The following is a 24,156-nucleotide window of genomic DNA, read 5'->3' as shown; positions in this document are numbered from 1 at the left end:
TGTGAAGTAAGGAGAGCTGGCATCAGTGAGAACTTCCCTCTGGTACAAATATTGTGAGAGTCACTTATAGTAATAGAAGTCTCCCCTGGTAGGCAACAGCCCTCATTACACTTCACTGATTTCTGTCTCCTGTGAAACAAAGATTTTGGTAAAACAGAAGCAAGTGAAACCAAGGAGAAGGGCCCCGTGGTTCTGTGTATAAAATCTAAATACATTAATATAAATATCTATTTATTTACATTTATATACATACACATTTTTGGATGGAAGAGAGGAATTCCTCCTTGGTGAAATGTGAGCTCAGATATATCTTTTTTTTGAATTATATATACTGTGGGTTTTGAATTAAGATAACAAGTAATTCCATTTTTTGTCTTCTGTGCAGTAATATTTTAAAATATTTATTGATTTGTTCAGTATTGCAAAATACTTTATATGTCTCTGTACTTAACAAGTTCTGCATTTAGAAGATGAGGGATTTTCTTGTTTTCAGTACCAGAACACATGGGTCAACTATATTTCCCACTTTTCAGAACTGCATCCTTTGATGAATGAAAAGCAGATTCCTTTGATCATTAACAGTGATATTTAATGAGAAAGTGAATACCTGAGAAAGCATTTTTAACCAATGGGATTTTAAATTGTGCATGAATGTTCTCTTCTAAACATGCTTTAAAGCATTAATAATGTCTTATGTTTAGTAGTTTTCATAAGGCTTTGAAGTGAATAATATTGTTTAAAAGCAGTAATTTCCTTAATTCATAACATCATCCTCATTAATAATGTCTTCTAGTATTTACATATTAAATAATTAATATGTACACTCACGATACATATTATTGATACATTCAAACTAGTAATAATAATTATGACATACTGAGTGCCTACTTTGTTCAGGCTGTGTTCAGGTTAGACAATAATAACTACTTTCTTAAGCACTTACACTGTGCTCACTTGGGAAGCTGAGGCTTGTGGAGGTAAGTCACTTGCCCGTGGCCGTATAACCAAGAATTCACAAAACCAAGATGCTTTGATGCCATTTACTCAACTCATCTTTATAGGACACATGCCATGTGCAAGACACCATGTTAAATGCTGGGCATACAGTATTCGGCAAAGCTGACAAGAATCATACTGTCATGGGATACAGACTTTCTCCAGGGTCCTTGCTTTCAGTCATTTTGCTATAGTGCCTACATTACATATATTATTTTGTAACTACCTTGTGAGCATTTGATACACCCGATTTCATAGATGAGATTTTAAGGGATCCTTGGACAAATTAACATTTATTATTATTATTATTCATGAGAGACACCGAGAGAAAAAAGGCAGAGACACAGGCAGAGGGAGAAGCAGTCTCCATGCAGGGAACCCAATGTGGGACTCGATCCTTGGTCTCCAGGATCACGCCCTGGGCTGAAGGCAGTGCTAAACCGCTGAGCCACCCAGGCTGCCCCAACATTCTTTTTTTTTTTTTTTTTTTTTTTTTTTTTTACGATTTTATTTATTTATTTGAGAAAGAGAGAGGGGAAAGCCCAGATGGAATGGGAGAAGGAGAAGCAGACTTCCCACTGAACAGGGAGCCCCACGTGGGGCTCCATCCAGGACCCTGATCACCACTGACCAGAGCCAAAGGCAGAGGCTTAATCAACTGAGCCACTCAGAGGCCCTGACAAATTAACATTCTTAAAGTCTCATAGTTCATGACCTTGCAAAGCCATTGCCATTATCCCATACTACCTCCACTGTATAAATAAACATTGGCTAAAATAAAAGTAAACTTTATTATTACAAACAGTGTTTGTTTCTAAGTTTTTCAGCCAGAAAGCCACTATTCCAGAGGCTAAATGTTCCATAAAGCAGAGCTGCCATAGGGTTAATCTGTATTGACATGCTTTGGGAATCCTATTAAATTCCCTCTTTGTATGGGAGTCAGTTTAGTTAGTGACATAAAAGAGACTGCTTATTCCTTTGGCAAAAAACAAAATGACAACAAGAACCTATTTGTTTACTACCATCTTCCTGCATGGCAGTGGGCGCTATGTCATCTTAAATAATAGATTTTTTAAAGCAGACTTTTGAAACTGAAAATCACATCTGTGAAAAATGTCATGGCTGTACATGGTTTCCTAAATCGTTGTCCGGGCTGAATTTGCTTTTAAGTTATCAGAAAGACACACAATACAATCTGTTTCCTCTTGTGTTGCCATTTCTGTATCTCCTTAAGTTTTAAGTAAATCACTAATTACCATTTCAAACAAAGCCACATTTTTTTTTTAATTAAAGAGTAGACATAATACTTGGGAAATTTATTGGAAAGAGAAGTAAAATCAATTATTTGGTATGAAGCAACCCCAGCTTTCTCATTCTAAGCTTGGTATATCCCCACCAGTCACAAAATATGATCTGTGCTTACTCTCTGTAATTCGTATTAAAGCACAGTAGATATATTGAATTTTTTCATGTTCTTTTTTTCTTGTGCCTGTGCAAGACTCCATTGCAATCCCCAGACATAAAGTAATCTGTTTTAAACAAAACAGTATGCAATTCACACTCAAGATATTCTATTTATAATAAAACTTTCTTAAAAATGTTTCTAAACATATGAAAGATAATATAATGGCAAACTTACATAATTCACTTAGTTAATAACATTTTTAGGAATATTGTTTAGAAAACAATCCCTATAGAAGAATAACTTTTCATGTAGATTGCCAGTGTATAAATAGAAAAAATAGTAAAACTGTGAAAGAATGAAGTCTTGAATGAAAAAGTTCCCACTGTTCATCATCAGTATATCTATCTAGTCATTGCCTTTAATCTTTTTGGAAAGATGATATAAAAGGGGGAGAAAGTCTTCTGCCAAATGATGTAACCATCCTGAAGATTTTATCGACAATAATCTAAAATGTATACAATATAAAACGTGAATTTATATACTTTTAAGAACTAATGTTTAAGGGCAGCTGGCTGGCTTAGTTGGTAGAGTATGCGACTCTTGATTATGAGTTTGAGCCCCATTTTGGATATAGAGATGAGTTAAAAAGAGAGAGAGAACTAGCATTTATTTTTAAAATTCTGTAAGATGTACTCACAATCTCTAATTATTGTCTCTGAACTTATATGACCATTGCTAGTGAAACTTTAACATCCAAACAAATTTTGAATTGCCCAATAGACTCTAAAATATTTACTTGGACCTTGTTTACCTGGTTCAAAAGATTATGTTTCTTGAAGTCAAACATCATTGACTTTAATCTCTTATTATTGTTCTGATGCATTTCCCAGATGAAAATACATTTTAACTGTCAATTCAAGACTAAGATTAAGAATTGGCTTTGAAGGAGGACTTATTCTTTTTTACATTTGTTTTTGTTTAAATTCAATTTGCAACATATAGTATAACACCCAGTGCTCATCCATCAACTGCCCTTGTAGGAGGACTCTTTAAATTTAATGCATTTGTCATTGTTTTAAGTCTGTTACTATTTTTAGAGAAAATACAGTGAGGAAATGTGTATGATAATAAAAATTTCTTTTTTTTGATAATAAAAATTTCTTGTTCTACTAATAAAATTTTAGTTGGTGAGATATGATCTAATACTTGTGCTGTATTAAAAGCATTATATTTATCTAGATGGTAATATAAAAGTAAAGGAGAAGAAGGAAAAGGAAACAGAAAGAAAAGGAAACAGAAAGAAAAGACTTATGTCTTAAAATTAGGCTTGAATTGGATCACCCTTGAGGATCCACTTATGTATACCTAAGAAACTAATAAGGGATTTATACCCTGACTGGGAAAACATAGAACAATGAAAAAATGGAAGGGAGGATAGAGTGTGTCATGATCTACATGAAAATCCTCCACCTGTGGGGCACCTGTGTGGTTCAGTCAGTTGAGTAGCGGCTTTTGGTTTCAGCTCAGGTCATGATCATGGGGTTCTGGGATCAAGCCCTATGTCAGCAGGAACTCTGCCTCAAAGTTTCTCTCTCCCCCCTCTCCCTCTGCCTGCTCCTTATACTCTCTCTCTCTCTAAAGTAAATAAATAAATCTTTAAAAAAATGTTCCACCACTTGATAGCAATTTTATTAACCTAATTCCTTAGTATTGCTTCTAAGACCTAATATTTATATGGAGATTTTGTAAATCATGAATTTTAAAACTTTACCCAGGTTGATTTCTGGGATATTTAAAATGATTTGATAGTTATCTAGTTGTATTCTATGGACAGATGCGGCTGAGGTCCTCCTACTGTGCCACCATCTTAGCTCCCCCTGGAAAAATATTCAGATTTAAATGAAGAACATTTGATTCAAAAGTGATCTGGATGGAAAATTCAAGTTTATAAGGAAAAAAATGTTTCCAGTGATGCTATCCGTACCTCAATCACAATGTCCTCCTTTTCATCTCTATGAGCCTGCAATTTAATATAATACCTACTAAGTACAAGGCATTCAACACAAAGGAATTTGTTGTGATTACTCTCCTCAAACGGGAGATAAATGTCTCTATTTCCAAACTATTGGCAAAGGCTCTGAGAAAAAGATCTTTGATTATTCTCTGAGGGAGCGAAATAAAGCAACTCAGTATGAAAAACAAGTGTTAGGTTTAGTATGCCTCTGATTTCAGAGCTTAAGAAACTTGAACTTGGAAATCAGATGTAACTGTGTTTAATGCCAGCCCTTTCACTTTCACGCACTAGCTGTGTAACCTTGGGCAAGTTACTCACCTTCTCTGAACCTTTGTTTCTCCCGTAAAACAGAATTAAAAATCTATAGCCACAGAGGCTCATTAGCATTAAGTGAGGTGATGCATATGAAGGTTCTAGCGTAGCCCGACAGAGTCAACCATCAACGAGATAATGAGAATAACTTTGCAATGGTATGCCATAATGTCAGCAGCTTTTCCTGTCGAAGTGAAGCATTTTCTATGTGAGCAGAATGTTTCCCCAGGAAGATAAGATGTTATTATTTAACCTGCAGCTTTTGTCAGTTTGGCAAAGGTTAAACTTACAAAAAAAAAAAAAAAAAAAACACAGAAATTTCTAATTCATTATAAGTCAGCCTATCATGTCTTCAAGGCCATTCTGTTATGAATTTAAACTACTATTGCAGAGTTAAATGAAATTTCACTTCTGGTTTTTTCCAGTCCTCCAGATAGATTCATTATACAGTTTAACATCGGGGAAGAGTTTGGATAAACCACTTTTAAGGTTTTTATCCAGATTTTTAAATCTGAGATTGATTGAACCTGAATAGCTACTGACTTCACTCCACTTGATCTCTCACTTTTCATGATCATCACATTAACTTTATCCATAGGAATACATACAGCAGTAGACTACTATGATTTAGCATTCCTAGAAAACATTTATTCCATTCTCTAGCTAGGGGAAAAAATTTCTTTGCAAATTCAGCATATATGTGTGTATGTGTCTCTGTTTAAGAAACTAGTATCAATATAAGATCATATAGCATTAGCCTCTTAACCTTCCTGTCGTTTGTGTACACACCATTTGGTTAGATCCAGAAAACTGATGCTTTATTTAAATCTACTTTAGCAGTGGAAGTAAAAGGAAATCACATCCTCAAACTTGAGGAAAAGTGCTATGTAGATTGTGAAAAATCCCTCAACGATCACATTTTGTACACAGTTTCCTGTCCAGTGTTTAATCCTATTTTCAAAGGTAATTGTCCAGGTTAAAAATATATAATTTAAGGGAAATGGAAAAGCCACTTGGTCCGTTGTCTCCCAATGCATTAAAAATATCCCCTTTGTAATCCTGGAGAAGTATGCAAATTATAAGGCTGGGGAGAACCACTATTGAAAAATACTGTACTGTATCTTCATGTGATGTTTAAGACTAACTACTACCCACATTTCTTTAAGAATCATTTCAGAGGATCAGCTAAAAATGCTGTTAACCGTAAGAGACTCCATCTGCCAAAGTGTATTAAAGTGACATACCATTAATGCTAGTTCAACCTAAAAAACAATCATCCTGTAATGAAATGCTTTATATAAACTCAGGAAAGCTAGGAGACTCACAGTTCTCTATGAAATTAGCCGGTATTTGAGACCAACGGTGGAATGATATGGAAATGGTAATTTGACTCCCTGTAATGGCTTAGTAATGGCCCCTTACCTCTTAGTCCTAGATGTGTTTGCTTTTGTGAATATGTCTAAAAGACCTAGAAATAAATGACTTTTTTCCAAAATGAAGGAAGGATTTTGAAGAAGCAGTTGTACTTAAAAAGTTGGGAAATATATTTTCCTTGCTCACTCCCCAACATTTCTCCCTAACACATGAAAACGTAGACATGAACATGCCTTACACACAAATGCACATGCGCATGTATGCGCATGCACACTTTGTAATGAAGTCACGTCTATTAAAAAATTTTTTTTAAGATTTTATTTATTTATTCATGAGAGACACAGAGAGAGAGGCAGAGACACAGGCAGAGGGAGAAGCAGGCTCCATGCAGGGAGCCCGACGTGGGACTCGATCCAGGGTCTCCAGGATCACACACTGGGCTGAAGGCGGCGCTAAACCGCTGAGCCACCTGGGCTGCCCTAAAAAAAATTTTTTTAAGTGAATTTGCCTATTTCAAAATAAGAGCATCAAACACTGAACCCAGTTCACTAACATATTTGAGGTGGTCATAATCTCCTTCCATGGGTGTCTTTAGTTCAGAGGAAAAGACTAGATGATATTGACATGACTACAAATGAGGAGCAGAATGAGACAAAAGTGTCTGCAGTACTTGCTTCTGAAACTCGATAATAAAGCACCATCAGATTTTACAAAGGTCAAATTGGGAGTAAACAGAAGCTAGCACACTCTCCTGGCGATTTACAATTTGACCAAATTCACAGCCTTTATCTGATCAAATTATGAGAGCCCTGTTTAGAGGCATCAATCATCGTGGAGGTCCTAAATGTGAAGGAAGTGATGAAGAGTATTTTCGCTTTACCACACGTGAAATTCAGAAATAAAAAGGAATCTTCTGGAGCAGAGACTTCATGACCCAAGAATCTTAATGTCTCTCGGTTTTCAAATCAGAGATGGCTCTACAATAGACAGGATCATCGTCCAGAAAACACCATGTGCTTTAACACCTGGACTTGCTTGCCCACTCCCAGCTTGTCTTTATCTTTCCTCTTTCCTACCTTAAAATTTTCTTCATTAGATAGGCACCTGGTCTCTATAAGTTTGCTATTAAATATACTGCCTGGAAGAATTTTTTGACCTTTGCTCTAAGTGGAGATTTGCCTGTCAGGTTATACTTGTGTCTGTGATACAATAAAACATAGTTAAATTTCAAGGAAGAAAGAGAAAATATATGTGAAATTTTTATCATTTGACTTTCATCTTTATCATTTGACTTTCTTACGGCTGTGTTCAAATATCCCTATTATCTGGCTTTAATTTATATTTCTAAACTATTTTCTATTGTTCCCTTTCATGTTCCATTTATTGGCCTCTTGACTCTTCCCTGTATGAGTCTCACACTTTTCCACACCTGTGACTTTGTTCATTCTTTTTCTGAAGCCCTCACAAATGTCACATCCTTGATAATTTGTCCATTGGTAGAGGGGATCACTTGAGACAGCTGTACACAGTAAAGACTTTAGCTCCAAAGAGCAGTTTTGAGCTTGTGAGTGGTTCTCAAATTATAATGTGCATAAAAATCACCTGGAGTGCTTGCCAATGATGGAGATTTTGTGGCTCAACCTCAAAGATTCTGATTCAGTAGTTCTGTGAAGACCCAGAATATGCACTGTTAATCTCCAGGTGACTCCAATGCAGGTGATTCCAGGGCCTCTTTAAGACACACTGTTGTAAGAACATCTCTATGTTTTTAAAATTCCTGACTAAAGGCTTTCCAGAAGCTATTTTTTTCCAAAGCACAAATGTCATTTAAATTATTATTAATTCCCAGAAATTCCATTCTAGAAACACTAGAATACAGGCATTTGTATCCTATGCCTGCCTAACTGGATTAAAAAAATTTAGATGCAACACAGCTAAATATGGGTTAATGAAATTGCTATTAATCACTTTTTGAGAAAATGTAGGCATCCCGGGAACATGCTGTAATTTCCATCACTTTTATACTGCCTCTGCCAGCTCTGTAGTTAAAGAGTAACAAAACAACTGTTTATGAAAAGGGTAGGTTTAAGATGAAAATAATCATTTTGCAAAAGTGAGGAAACAGTATCAGAGCCTGCGAACTGTGCTCTTCCAAGTGGAGAATCCAGTATTTGTAATAAATTCCTTTTGCTCTGGATGAGTTCTGCATTTTCAATGAGGTGAACTTGGCAACATTCTAGTTGATTTTAATAAAAATAGCTGCTTTGAGGACAGGGAGCTGAGGTTGCCAAATTTACAGCTGCCTTGCACAATTACTCTTACACCTCCTTCAGGGCTACTTAGAACCAGTAAGCAAATTAAGTGTATCGATTGCAATTTTGTTGGACTAACAGCCCCCCCCCTTTTTTTTTAAGGAATAAACTTGATTCCTTTCAGTATGTGTCTGTTCAGAGTGATCTCTTTTCTTTTCAGCCATAACACAAAGACAACATCATGGCTGGATCCTCGACTTGCGAAAAAGGCTAAACCTCCAGAAGAGTGCAAAGAGAATGGTAGGTCATTAAGTTTCTATGATGTTTCTGCGTTGCGCTTTGAGCATGTTTGTGTTTCTTAAAGGAGGGTCTCACTGACAGGAGCAATCATGTAGTTGAGACAATTTTAAAGATGTATTATTTAATGCTTAGAGAGGAGAGAGAATTAACGCGGCTTTTCAGCAGTGCCATGTGGTTTTCCTTTCTCTTTCTGAGGAAACTGTGCCGGATATCACATCTCTGTCATCTCTGTTGGTTCTGTGTGACTCCTGGCCTGACTTTCCACCACCTTCTAAGGACTTTTTGTTTGCAATATGTCTCTCTGAGGACTCTTATCTTTTCATTGGCATCAAACATGATATATAGAGAAACAGTCTTGTGGACCTATAAATATTATTGATTTTTGTGTTTAGAGGCATAGCATTCTGCTGGTTATTAAAGAATCAGTGGTATACAGATCTATACATATGGCTACTTTCCTTTAATCAAATATTTGAATTAAATAACCAGTTGCATGAATGTCCTGGGATATCCTTAGTATTTTCTAGTTTCTAGTGTAGTAATACTAACTTGCTTAGAAACTGACTGTTTTCATGTATGTGAAGAATGTTTTTGAACAATGTTGGGGGTTAGATGGGTGTAAACCTTGCACTGATACTAGTAAATTAGATGAAGTCTGTTACAGATGACACTTGTAATTTTTAAAGATGTTGGGGTTTAATGTTAAAGAACACTTAAAATTTAGCTAAAATGATAAATAGCATACTCTCCTTTGATTTATTATTTGACTACAATCAAGCCTTTATCTCCTCAACCTATTAGAGCCCTATTCACAGGCATCTATCATTGAGAAGCTCTTAAAAGTGGAGAAAGTGATGAGAGTTTAAACTTTTAAAAAAGTTTTTGAAAAGTCAACTTTTTATAAGTCTCTAATTCTAAAAGTCCTTTGTAACAATAGTTCTGGCTTTATCAGATAATATTTTGATAACATTGTTCATTTCTGTAACTGTTCACAAGCTAGTTATACAGAGTTCAATTAAGAATTATAGTGTACAGTTTATATGTGCATATTTGAATGCATAAATATCCAGTTTTTAACCACTGTCTATATTAAATTTTATATTTATAGCTATATCTGTATGCTTTCTGTAGAATAGTATGACTGCTTGTGGTTGAAGCCCATAAAATTATGTGACCTGGACTTTTGATCACCATTAGGCTATATATTTCCTTGACACCAGTAAGACGTATGCTGCAGATTGTGATCAGTTATAAATTAAAATGGCCTGATCTGTTATATATGGAAGTTACAATTCACTTTTGCCGCAGATGTAAAAACCTTAGTATATCCTAATTAAAATGAATTTAACGATTTGCAGTGCTGTGACACATTGAACTTCTCAGCTGTCTTGTTCCTTTGAGTTATTCTTTTTATTAGAAAAAGCTGTTAAAATCAAACTTTAAAATTCTGGGAGAGATGTAGGCATAAGATGTTGCATAATTTTAATATTCCAGTGTTATCAGTTTTCCCACATCCGCACTTGTCTGTCTTCTTAGGATGATAAATACCTAAAATATGATGCCAGTGTCTGAGGAGCACATGTCATTGAAAAACAAGCCCTGCAATATAGTCTTGTAGTTCAGAATGATTTATAACCAGTCAATTACTATTTGTTTTCATTTTCTACAAAATAAATAACTCCTAGATTTTATTCCGTATATTACTGGAATGTTATACAATGGAAATTAACATCTAGTTAGTTAGAATACTATTATTCCAGACACATATTTTAAGTTTTCTTGCCAAGAAAATTGCTTTTATGTAATACTGTTACTTCTGTTTTATTTTTCGTTTCTTTAAGACATAGGTTAAAATTGTGTGCTTAAATGTTGGATGTTAATGGACTGCTGTTGAGCTAGCCAATTAAGTGAGGTTTCTTTATATGTTCCACTCAGACCAAACAAAGTAGAGTAATTTTCTGAATGCTGGGATGTGTGTAAAATGTGTATAAAAAAATTATGGAGGCTCAAGATGATAATATCTTTCTCCAGCAAAGGTTTATACTTTTTATGCCAGTGAGATAGAGTGGAGGCTAATTACTTAGTCCAATCTGGAGTTAAGCCGATAGGAGGTTGGGCTGAGTTTTGGTAGGACCCGATTTATCTCTGGTTTGTTCCTGTGCTTAGGATGTTTGCCCAAGGTTTTCAACTAACAGCCTATTTGCAGGTCAGCAAGCATTTTCTATAAAGGGTAGGTAGCCTATATTTTAGGCTTTGCAGGTTATCCAGTCTCTTTGTAACTACTCATTATGCAAAAGCAGACAAATCAATATATAATTAAAGGACATGGATGTGTTTTGATGGAGCTTTGTTTATGAACAGAGAATTTGAGTTTTGTATACTTTCAAGGATTTGAATTTCAAAATACTGTTCTTTTGAATTTTTTTTTTTTTTGGCAACCATTTAAAAGTATATAAATTGGTCTTCATTTCTGGACCATACAGAAAATAGAGGCAGGCTGGATTTGGTCCACAGGACAAATCCTGGCCCCGTGTGTTCATGTGGGGCCTTCCTCTTGGCAGATCTTAAATGCCAATATTTTAAAAATGTTTTTTCTTCCTAGTATTGCAAGACTGCCAAAAACCTGTGGTGCATTTCAGGGGTTTTAGCTTAGCTGTTTGCCTCTAGACCTTGCAGCTTCTGAATTGACAGATGTCATCATGGGATAATGGGTTGTCTGTTTAAGATCTCTCAAGTCTATATTTTGTCACTCCAGTCTCTCAAGACTCCTCAGCTTTCGGCTGGCTTCCCTAACCTCTAGCAGTGGCCTTCTACCTAGGCAGTCTGGGTTCTTACCACAGCCCAGAATCAACAAAATCAGCTGCAAATTCTTCCCTCACTTCTTCAGGGTTTTCTCCTCTTTGGAATCCTAGGCCTGTTGTTTCAGCAGTGCTGATGCCTTTAAATTGTTTATTTTTTACATTTTGTGTAGATTTTCTTTGTGTTCTCATGGTTTATAAGCTTCTCACTCCATCCTACCTGGAAGCAAAAGTTTTATGCAGTATTTTTTAATTGAACATTTTAGAGCTTATTGGATTGCATAACTATAAATTCTTTATTATTATCGTAATTAAAATTTTGATCTCTCAAAATGTAATTCCATGATGTTGTATATATGTGCATACTGTCATGAGTGTGCATATGTATTGTGTGTGCGTGTGTGGATATGGATCTGTAAATGTTGACATTTTTAGTTCTGTTAACACTGGTACATAAAGTTAATTCCTTGGTCAACTACAAAAGAAGAAGCTGAGTGAAAGAGTGATGGAAGGGAGGTTATCAACTGATTTAAATTATTCTTGGGCTAGAGAAAAAAACTAGCAAATATTTTCTCATTGTTATCAAGGGGGACATGGGAACATAGATGGCTCCATACAAATACATATTAAACAACCATCTATTGACACCAAAGCAACCATTTTATCTTGAAGCATAATGTACTAAACGTGAACGCATACTTTCTTCTCTCACAATACAGTCGAAAGTACTAAAGTCACTACATTCTGTGCATTTGTCATCGCTCTGCATTTTTAGAGTTTTAGCACCAGTCTACATAGCAGAAAAAAAAAAATCTCCACCTACTACTGGATTCTAATATTAGTATTTGGGGGAGTGCCATTTAGCAAGCCAATATAGTCTTTTACAAAACTCCACAGAAATAGTGGTTAACTATTAAACAATTTGGAGGCAAGATCAGTGAACTGCATATAAAAAACATCAACATATGTGTCTCTGGCCCCCACAATCAGTACCATGGGGTTTCTCCTGAGACATTGCTGATCACATATATCTCAGTGGTGACACATCCCCCAAGATTCACTGAGCTATAGGGTTAACGTCAAACATGATTCAAGCCTTGGGGTGCCTGGATGGCTCGGTCATTTGAGTGTGCAACTCTTGGTTTCAGCTCAGGTCATGATCTCATGAGTCATGAGATGAAGCCCCATGTCCCCATGTCAGGTTCTGCACTCAGGGGGGGAAGTCTGCTTGAGATTCCCGCCCTCTGCCCCTCCCCCCCACTCTCTTTCTCATAAATAAATAAGCCTTTTTGAAGACACCTCATAGGATCATTCTTTTCTTAAAGTTGAAATGTAATTAAATTATCACATTCAGAAGAAGAAATTGTGTGAAATTTGGAGTCAAGGAAACTTCTAATCCAAACACAAATCTGTGGGCTCTTGGGAAAGGAACTTCTTCACTTCTGAGAACCTAAGGTTTCTTACCTGTAAAAATGGGAAGGATATCTGTTTCATGTAGATTCAGCTTCACAAATAAAAGGGACAGTGCTTGTGGCACTACAGGCTCTCAATAACTGTTCCTTTCTTTTCCTTTTCTGTGTGTTCTGAGCCAACAAATGAGCCTCATAGAAGACAAGAGGAAGAATTCAGAATAGTTGGCCTACCTAAAGAGCTTTGAATTATTCTAGAGTATCCTGGAGAGATGGAAATGAACAAAACCCTTGCAGGCTAAAATTATCTGCCTAGCTAATTCCAGCCTAATATGGATAGATTAAAGATTGTCCCCCTCTATTCTGTTACGATGGCTCTAAATTCTCAGAAAATTGTAATCACAGCTGTACATACTAGGTGGCTTCATTTCCATATTCAATGTGTATGAATTATAAGGCAGTTTTCTCATATTGCTGTAAAAACAATCACATAATCTTAACCTCTTTACCTATGTGAGAACTCCATTTCCATTGACATTTAGTTAAACTAAAGTTTTGAGTTATTTATCTTTAAAAAAAATGGTGTCCAAAATGCACATAAATGAAGATAGCATAAGCTATGTTTGGAATATATATTAAGTGGATTTTTTTTTTCAAGAGAAGGAGGTTGCCTTTTTTTGTATATATCAATATAGTGTACTGAGTTTTCCTTTTATTTTGCATTTATTTTTAAATTTTTTTCTTTGAATTCAATTTCCCAACATATAGTATAACACCCAGTGTTCATCCCCTCAAGTGCCCTCCTTAGTGCCTGTCACCCAGTCATCCCATCCCTCCTCCTCGCCCCCTCCTTTGTTTGTTTCCCAGTGTTAGGAGTCTCTCATGGATTGTCTTCCTCTCTAATTCCCCCTCCTCAATTTCCCTCCTTTCTCTTATAGTCCCTTTCACTATTTCTTATATTCCACGTATGAGTGAGACCATGAGAAGGGTGCCTATTCTAAAATAATAGAAAACACTAATCAATTTTAGGTCATTTCTTTTTTCTTTCTTTTTTTAAAATATATTTCTTTTTTAATTTTTATTTATTTATGATAGTCACCACACACACAGAGAGAGAGGCAGAGACACAGGCAGAGGGAGAAGCAGGCTCCATGCACCGGGAGCCTGATGTGGGATTTGATCCTGGGTCTCCAGGATCGCGCCCTGGGCCAAAGGCAGGCGCCAAACCGCTGCGCCACCCAGGGATCCCCTCTTTTTTCTTTCTTTTCCAAATTTTTAAGTTCCAATTAGCTAACATACAGTGTAATATTAGTTTCAGGTGTAGAATTTAGTGATTCATCACTTATATTCAGCCCCCAGTGCTCATCACAAGTACCCTCCTTAATGCCTATTTAGCCCATCCCCCTGCCCCCCTCCCCTCGAGCAGCCCTCAGTTCTCCATAGTTAGTCTGTTTTCTGGTGTTTCTCTCCCTTCCCACCCCCCATGTTCATCTGTTTTATTTCTTAAATTACACATATGAGTGAAATCACACAGTATTTGTCTTTCTCTGACTTATTTCACTTAGCATAATACTCTCTAGCTCCATCTATGTCATCACAAATGGTAAGATTTCATTCTTTTTTTATGGCTGAGGAATATTCAATTGTATATGTGTGTACCACATCCTCTTTATCCATTCATCAATCTATGGATTGATGTCAGATTGTTTCCATAATTAGCAATTGTAGATAATGCTGCTATAAATATCAGGATACATGCATCCCTTTGATTTAGTACTTTTGTATTCTTTGGGTGAATACCTAGTAGTGCAATTGCCAGATCACAGGGTAGTTCTACTTTTAACTTTTTGAGGAACCTTCATACTCTTTTCCAGAGTGGCTGCACCAGTCTGCATTCCCACCAACAGTATAAGAGGGTTCCCCTTTCTCTGCATCCTCATCAACATCTGTTGTATCCTGTGTTGTTAATTTTAGCCATTCTGACAGGTGTGAGGTGATGTCTCATTGTAGTTTTGATTTGTGTTTCCCTGATGATGAATGATGTTGAGCATCTTTTCATGTGTCTGTTAGCCATCTGTACGTAGTTTTAGGTCATTTCTTAAGTGAATTTCTTAACTGTCACACAGATTAGGAAACACATAATTTTATTTTTGTAGTTCACATTCTGTTCCTAGAATGCATAGTTTATTTCTTTTTCAAATAGGGGCTTTGGCCTGTTGTCTCATTAAATTTGTATTGATAATTAATGACCCTAATTTCTCAACAATAAATATGAGCAAATTAATTTCACCTTTGAATATTTGTTTTCCTAATCTAATAAACCTAAGATTATGTTTGTAAAGTACCTTGATAGCTTTCCCCTAGGAATAATTCAGTAAAACAGGCTCTGGGGCACCTGGGAGGCTTATTGGTTAAATATCTGCTTTTGGCTCTGGTCATGATCTCTAGGAGTCCTGGGATTGAGCCCCATGTTGGTCTTCCTGATCAGTGGGGCATCTGCTTCTCCCTCTCCCTCTGCCCCTCTCTCCTCACTCATCACTTGCTCTCTCTCTCAAATGAATGAGTAAAAGATTAGAAAAAAACAGACTCTAAAGATACCCCTCAAGTACTGAAACTTTAGAATTGAAAAGTCATTGATATTTTGAACTCCTATCTTTAAATATTATGAACTAATTTGAATGTTATTTTGTTTTTATAATGATATTTAGGATGTTTTATTAAAAATTTGAGGAAATTTAAAATATCTTAATAGAAACTGTTCTTATTTTGCTAACTGGTACTTATTCATATTAGTCATGATTTTTTTATAGCAGCACTTTGAGGTATGCTTCATCCAATAATATAGTACCTTTTCCAGTGTTTTCAGCTTTTTCAGTGTAGGGGTACTACAAAATACCAACACTTTAGGAATATAAATCTTTTGTGGAGGAAATAATAAAATAAAATCAAAATAAATCATATAGGATAGATTTTCCACTGCTTTGCATCGATATCAATTCTTCTCTTTATGGCTGGCGTCTGTAATAATTGGCCCCCATCTACTCTGAGTGATTAGTGTCCAGACCATAAAAGTTGTTAAATATTTTGAATATCATTTTTGCACTAATCATTTATGTATTTCTCTTTTCTACCTCCAATCTTTATCATGGCTATAAAATAGTACCTGTGTAAGGATTATAAAATTGCATCCTTTTATTCTTGATTGCTCAAGTTTCTTTTATATTTAGGAATGAGTTGTGTCTTGTCTTTACTGCCTAATGCATGCAGGTTTGAAAATAATATTGACAGCATCAAATCTGCTTGTTTTGTACAATAGCAAAATAATTTCAAGATATTTCAAATATGGCTTTTCAAAGTTTTTTATTTTGAAATCTTTATAAATTCACAGGAAATTCTAGGGAGGGCCCAAACACCCCTAACAAAGATCCCCAATGTTAACACCTTACATGAATATAATACTGGATCAAAATCAGGAAACTGACACTGGTACAATCCACAGATTGATTTCACTAGTTATCCAAATACTGGTGTATGTATGTGTATGTGTGTATTTTCATGCAGTTATATCACATATGTAGTTACATGTGACCATGACCACAGTCAAGATTCATAACTCTTCCATCCCATAAGACTCTCTTATGCTACCACTTTATATCCATATCCATCCCCTCTCACTGAACAACCCCTAACCCTTAACAACCACTAATCTGTTCTCCATGTCAATTTCTTTGGTATTTCAAAAATGTTCTATAAATGGAATCATGCAGTGAATAAACTTTTGAGATGGACTTTTTTTCACTCAACTTAATTTCATTGAAACCCATTCAAGTATGTGTATCAATAGTTTGCTACTTTTTATGTACCACTGTTTGTTTAAGCATTTACCTGTTGAAGGACATCTAGGTTGATTCCATCTTCTAGTTAATATGAAAAAAGCTGCCACAAACATTTGTATATAGGATTTTTCATGAACATAGATCTCTTACCTGGGATAAAAGCTCAAGACAGTAATTGCTAGGTTTTTTGGAAAGTACATTTTTAGCTTTAGAATAAACAGCTGTACTATTTTCCAGAATGGCTATATTCTTTTACTTCCCACCAGCAATGAACCAATTTTCTCTACATCCTTTCCAGCATTTGGTGTTAGGACTTTTTAAATTTTAGTTATTCTGAGAGGTGTGTAATATTACATTATGGTTTTAATTTGTATTTCCCTAATGGCTAATGATATTGAACATCTGTTTTGAAAAATATTATTTATTTATATGAGAGAGAGATTGTGAGAGAGAGCACAAGTGGGGGGGGGGGGAGGGAGAGGGAGTCTCTCCACTGAGCAGGGGGCTCCTTTCCAGGACCTTGGGATCATGACCTGAGCCAAAGGCAGGCAGACGCTTAGCCAACTGAGCCACCCAGGTGGTTCTTGAACATCTTTTCATGTAATTATTTCTCATCTGTGTATCCTGCTTGGTAACATGTCTGATGATGCCTTTTGCCCAAATCTTAATTAGATTATTTTTTAAATTTGGTTTTGAGAATTATTTACATATTCTATATATAATAAATCCCTTTATCAGATATGTTGTTTATAAACATTGCCTCCCAAACTATGATTTTTATTTTATCCTCTTAACGGGGTCTTTTGCAGAGAAAATATTTTTAATTTTGATGAAGTCAAATTTATCAATTTTTAGCAATTTATCAAATTTATCAATTTTTCCTTTTCTGAAACATGCTTTCAGTATAAAATATAAAAACTCTCTAACCAGCCCTAGACGCCAAAGAGTTTCTCATTTTTCCCCTAAATTGTGTACTTCAATATTTGACCTGTAAGTCTGTGACCTACTTTGAAATAATTTTCGTATAAGGTGTAAGATCTAGGTTGAGATTTTTAAATTATTGTTATTATTATTACTATTATTATTATTGCTGTAGCCTATGGATGTCCACTTGCTTTAGCACTGTTAGGTGAAAAGGCTATCCTTCCTCCAGTAAACCGTGTGTACAACTTTGCCATAAATCATTTGGGTTCCATTGATCTATGGGTCTTTCTCTGCACCAGAACCATCCTGTCTAGATTACTGTAGCCATATTCTAATCCCTAATATTGAGTACACTGATATTCCCTAACTTAGTTTTTTAAATGTATAAATAGATAGAAGGTTTAATTAATCAGGAAGATTTAAAAAATTCTAAATGCATATGCATCTGATAACATACCTTCAAGTTTTATATGAAGGAAAAAATTACAAATCTGAAAAGAGGATTTGAAAAATTTATGGAGTATATTACCTCATGTACCTCTCCTTTCTCAATATTTTAAACAAAAAGAAAGATTTGAATAACAGAAATAGTAATCTTGATTTAAAAGCCACATATAGACACTGCACTTAGATGGAAAGTACGTTCTCAAGCACACAGAGTACTTTACAAACAATGAGTACATGGTAGTCTGTGGAGCAAGTCTCAAGAAATTTCAAAGTTGACAGTCCTGTGTTACAGAAAACCTTAATTATGTATCAATAGAAAGATAACTAAAATACTGCCCATGCTTTGAAATATAAAAACGATTTTAACATGTGTTTTTTCCAAATTTATTGAGATATAATTGATATATTGTATAAAGATATACAACATTATCATTTGATACACATATATATTGTGAAATGACTGACACAATAATAAGTTTATTGTGTTAATACATCCAACAACTCATATAATTACTTTATGTGGGGGGTTGAATGAGAACATTTAAGATTCACTCTCTTAGCAACCTTCAAGTATAATACATAGTACTATGAACTGTAATCAGCATGCTGTACATTATATCTCCAGAGCTAATTCATCTCATAACTGGAAGTTTGTATCTTTTGACCAACATCCCCCCATTTCCTCCATTTCTTAGCCTTCCATTCTGCTCTGTTTCTATGAGTTTGCAGGAGAGGGAGTTCTAGATTTCATATATGATATCCTACAGTATTTCTCTCTATCTAACTTATGCATAATACCCCCAATCCATCCATATTGTAACAAATGACAGAATTTCTTCCTATAGCTGAAAAATATGCCATTGTAGACGTACATTACATTTTCTTTATCCATTCATCCATTGATGGACACATAGATTGTTTTCATTTGCTGGCTATTTTGAATAAAGCTGCAAGGAACATAGGAGTACAGATACCTCTTCCAGTAGTGATTCAGTTTACTTCAGATACATAGCCAAAAGTAGAATTTCTGGATCATATGGTAGTTCTATTTTTAATTTTTTGAGAAGCCTCCATATGTTTTCCATAGTGGCTCTACCAATTTATATCCCTAGCAACAGTGCCCAAAGGTTCCATTTCTTTCTACATCGTTGCCATCTTTATATTTTTGATAATAAATATTCTAACAGGTATGAGATGATATATCCTTGTGCTTCAGACATATTTCCTTATGATTAGTGATATAGAGCACATTTTCATGTACCTGTTAGCCATTTGTGTGTCATCTTTGGAAAAAAGTCTATTCAGATCCTTTGCCCATTTTTTAACTGATTTTTTTTTCTTTTCTTACTCTTAAGTTGTATGAGTTCCTTATACATTTTGGATTTTAACTCCTTTTAGATAAATGATTTGAAATATTTTCTACCATTCTATAGATTGTCTTTAAATTTTTTTTTATTGTTTCTTTTGCTATTTAGAAGCTTTTCAGTTTGGTGTAGTCCCACTTGTTTATATTCTATTTTATTGCTTGTGTTTTGGCGTCAAATCCAAAAAACTAATTGCCGAGATCAATGTGAAGAAGCTTTTCCTATGTTTTCTTCTGGTAATTTTTGGTTTCAGATCCTATATTTAAGTCTTTAATCCATTTCAAGGGATATAGGGGTCCTATTTCATTTTTCTGCATATGAATATACAGTTATCTCAATATCACTTATTGAAGAAACTATATGTCTCCCATTAAGTACTCTTAGCTCTCTTATTAAATGTTAGTTGACTATAAGTGCATGGGTTTATTTCTGGATTCTTGATTCTATCCCACCTGACTATGTGTCTCTTTTTATGCCAGTACCACACAATTTTGATTATTTTAGCTTTATGATCTAGTTTGAAATCAGTAAACATGATGCCTTGATTTTTGTTTGTTTGTTCTTTCTCTCTGGATTGCTTTTGCTATTCAGGGTCAGTATGATTTCATATGAGTTTTAGGATTTTTTTTATTCTGTGAAAAATGCCATTGGAATTTTGATAGCAATTTCATTGAGTCTATAGACAGCTTATAGATAGCTTTGGGCAGCATGGACATTTTAGCAATATTAGTTCTTCCAATACAGAAATTCAGGATATGTTCCCATTTATGTATGTCTTCTTCAGTTTTTTTTTCATCAAAATCTTGTATTTTTAGTATATAGAACTTTGATCTCCTTAGAATTTCTTTATTTTTTATTCTATTGCAAATGGGATTATTTTCTTTATTTCTTTATCAGATAATTCATTCATTTCTGTATCCTAAAACTTTATATAATTGTTGATTACTTCTGACAACTTTTTGGTATAGTTTTTAGGGTTTTCTATATGTAAGATTATACTTATTTGCAAACAGAGATAATTTTACTTCTTTTCTGATTTGAATACCTTTCATTAATTTTCTTTGCTAATTTGCTAATTTCTTTGGCTAGACTTCTGTTACTATGTTAAAGGAAGTGATGGGAATGGGCTCCCTTGTCTTATTCCTTATCTTAAAGGAAAGATTTCAACCTTTCATCATTGACTAGCTGTCAGCTTAACTTATTATTTATTATTATGCTTTTATTATATTGAGATACATTTCTTCTCTGCTCAAATTGTTGAGACTTTCTATCATGAATGAATGTTGAAATTTTTAAATTGGTTTTTGTGTTTCTATTGAGATGATCATATAATTTTATCTTTCATTTCATTAAAATAGTATGTCATATTACTGGTTTACGTATGTTGAACCATCTTTTGCATCCCAGTGGTAAATTCCACTTGGTCAGAGTATAGGATTCTTTAATGAACTATTGAGTTCACTTTGCTAATATTTGGTTGAGAAGTTTTACATCTATATTTTTAAAATATTTTATTTATTTATTCATGAGAGACACCAAGAGACAGAGACATAGGTGGCGGGAGAAGTGAGCTCCCTGCGGGGAGCCTGATGTGGGACTCAATCTCAGGACCCTGAGATCGCAACCTGAGCCAAAGGCAAAGGCTCAACCAATGAGCCACCCAGGGACGCCTTGCATCTGTATTTATCAGGGCTGTTATTAATTTCCTTTTCTTGTAATTTTTTTTTTGTCTGCTTTGGTATTAGGAAAATCCTGGCATCACAAAATGACTTTGGGAGTATTCCCTCCTCTTCAGTTTTTTGGAAGGGTTGCAGAGGGATTGGCATTACTTTTTCATTTTATGTTTGGTAGAATTCACCAATGAAGCCATCTGGTCCTGGGCTTTTCTTTGTTGAAAAGTCATTTTTATGATTATAGTATTTTAATGAAAATTATAGTCTTTTTTATAATTATTTGTTGAATTACTTCCAGGACATCCAGAGGGGAGGGACAGAGAAAAGTGAGTCCATACCATCTTCTCTGGGACCAGATGTCTAAATGCTACTTTTGATACTAAATGATAACAATAAAGTTTACTTTATCATACACTCTTTCTTTTCCATCTACCAACACCCTGTGAGGGTAGGCAGATTTTTTAACCCCTACTTTTTTAGTTAATAATGCATTAACTGAAATAAAGCATTCCAAAGATTTTAAGGGCCTTGTCCAATAAACATAAATTTAAAAATAAGGCTAAATCCAAACTACCCAAGTTTAAGGTAGATCTCAATGTTATATCCATCATACAACATCACAGTATGTTTTAGCTGGAGACACTAAGCTCTTAAAAATATGTTAAACTGGTTTAAAATATTTTTACTTTATAACTTTGTATTTAAAAACATAAAAGGGAACTTTTTTATATATTCTTAACATTCTCTCTGGTCTATCATTTATAAATAGACCAATCTGTATAATTTTATGATTGAATAATTAATTTACTTGTCATTTGATTTATGTTCTTAAATTAACAGAGTGAATTTAGCTCTTTGAAAGACATTTTTAAGTAACTATTGATTTATATTTTATGTTTCTCAATTTAAAAAAAAAAGAAGAAGCTTTTGTGGGTTTTATGCCTTCACAATTTCTAAAAATGTTCACTACAGTCCACATAATGTTGGAACAATTTCTTTAAGAGTTAAATGCGGGTCTCTGTCAATCATACTATGAGACACAGTCTTATGTGTCCCTCAGTGGTTAGATCTGTTCATCAATGCAGAAAGCAAAACAGAAAGGTGAAGCTCTGATCTGAATATTATAGACAAGTTCTTTCAGAAGTAGGAAAAACAGATCCAGGCCATCAACCCAAAGCACTGAACATTAACTATGACTTGTAGTTGATAGGGTGGGCAGGGTGGAGGTGGGAGGGATTGGGATAGGAGGCTTAATTTAGGTTGCTGAGGTGACATGATCTGATGTCCCTCTTGGTACATTTAATTTTAAGGTTTCCTAAATACATGACAAAACAGTACTTTCCAAGGAAAAGTGGGTATTTGAAAAGTTTGTTTGTTTGTTTTACTAATTTGGGTGAAATTTGAGCACATATGACATAATCCAATGTATGATTGTGGCCTAAGCATGAAGCATCTCAAAGTGCCTGGTATAATACATGTTCAGTGAGATCACTCACAGCTATAGTTAAGGGCCTATCCATTTTACTATTAAAATCTCGTGTCAGGTAGCCCCAGTGGCTTAGCGGTTTAGTGCTGCCTTCAGCCCAGGGCATGTACCTGGAGACCCAGGATCAAGTCCCACGTCAGGAGCCCTGCATGGAGCCTGCTTCTTCCTCTGCCTGTCTCTCTCTTTGTGTGTCTCTAATAAATAAATACAATCTTAAAAAATAAATAAATAAAAAATAAAAACTCATGTCTTCAAGAAATTACATATCCAAGAGATCAAGATTTTATGTGCTCTTTGTAGAAACAACTTGAATTTAAAAAGTTGCCTTAGACAAAAAGGGGCAAACACAATTTGGATGCTTTGATGCCAAAACTGCATAAAGAACCCAAATATATTTAGAACCATTATTTCCGAGGCACCACTTCAAATCAGTAATACAAAATCAGTAGGAAATTTTATTGACTATATTTGTTCTTGAACTTCTTACCAGTAAGTAATAAATCATGGAAATTATATTATCACTTTTTTGACCATAAAATTAAGCTTGACAATTTCATATTGATTTCCCAATACTTGCTTTGATTTTTTTAGAGTCTTATTTCTCTTCTTCCACATTATCTTTTCAATTTATTCTAACTTATATTTTTTCTCTTCGCCTCATACTTGTTTGCTTAACCCAAATCTTTTCTTTGAGGTTGTTTTATTCACTCCTCCAATGTTTTGAGGTTACCAAAAAATTTACCTTTTCCCTTTGATTCTGGTACTCAATTATCATATATCAAAAGTCATGTTATTACTTTTAATGTGGATTACCTAGTTGCAAACAAAGCAGGCGGACCTATTTGTCCATATGACAAATAGTTGTTGGATATCCACTCTGCTTGTAGAATTGAACTATGCCTCATGAAAAATGTAAATAAATGCAACCTGTTCCTCAAAAAGCAATACAATTGACAAGATACTATAGTCAGCATTCCAAATAATGAGGAAAGTTTAATGATGGTGTGAGGAATCACCATCACCCAAGAGGAAAATAAAGGACAACCGACCATGAACAGGAGTGTTCAAAGAAGGCTTTTTTGAAAGACATGGCATTTGAACAGAATTTTATTTTTATTTTTATTTTTTCCAAGATTTTATTTTTAAGTAATCATTACCCCCAACATTGGAATCTAACTGATCTCCATCCCTGAGATAAAAAGAGTCACCTGCTGTACTAACTGAGCCAGCCAGGTGTCCCAAGAATCTTAAAGATGATTTAGGATTCACAGTCATTCTTAAAGGTTCAGCTTCTGCTGAATTATTTCATTAGGTCACCTTCTCTTTCCGGTCCACTCCTTCTCCTTGGGTGTTACTCCCTTTCTCATCATGCTGATGACTCAATTTTTCCTTTCAATCCTGATTAATTCTGCCTGCTGTTATTAATATGCACAGGTGCTATGTCCATTTCTGTTTACTCCATTAGATTTTGTTTCTATTATGTTATTATTGCTTAAGTAATTTTCAGTACCTCAATCCTCCACTCCTATGCCAACCAGCTTTGCATTTGCTATACTATCTTTCCTT

The 24,156-nt window shown here is 34.8% G+C and overlaps 1 protein-coding gene across 8 annotated transcripts in view; it reads left to right on the top strand.

The window, feature by feature from the left end:
• Positions 1–24,156, top strand: part of MAGI2 (membrane associated guanylate kinase, WW and PDZ domain containing 2) — a 1,330,046-nt gene that overhangs the window by 873,463 nt on the left and 432,427 nt on the right. For all 8 annotated transcript variants that reach the window (XM_038562829.1, XM_038562825.1, XM_038562824.1 and 5 more), the window contains exon 6: positions 8,574–8,653. In XM_038562829.1, the coding sequence (XP_038418757.1) occupies positions 8,574–8,653 (80 nt within the window). The remainder of the gene's footprint in view (positions 1–8,573; positions 8,654–24,156) is intronic.

Source organism: Canis lupus, chromosome 18 (genome assembly GCF_011100685.1).
Source record: "Canis lupus familiaris isolate Mischka breed German Shepherd chromosome 18, alternate assembly UU_Cfam_GSD_1.0, whole genome shotgun sequence".
Taxonomy (NCBI): domain Eukaryota; kingdom Metazoa; phylum Chordata; class Mammalia; order Carnivora; family Canidae; genus Canis; species Canis lupus.
Note: the sequence above shows the minus strand (reverse complement) of the source record. Positions and strands in the feature narration are given on the sequence as shown.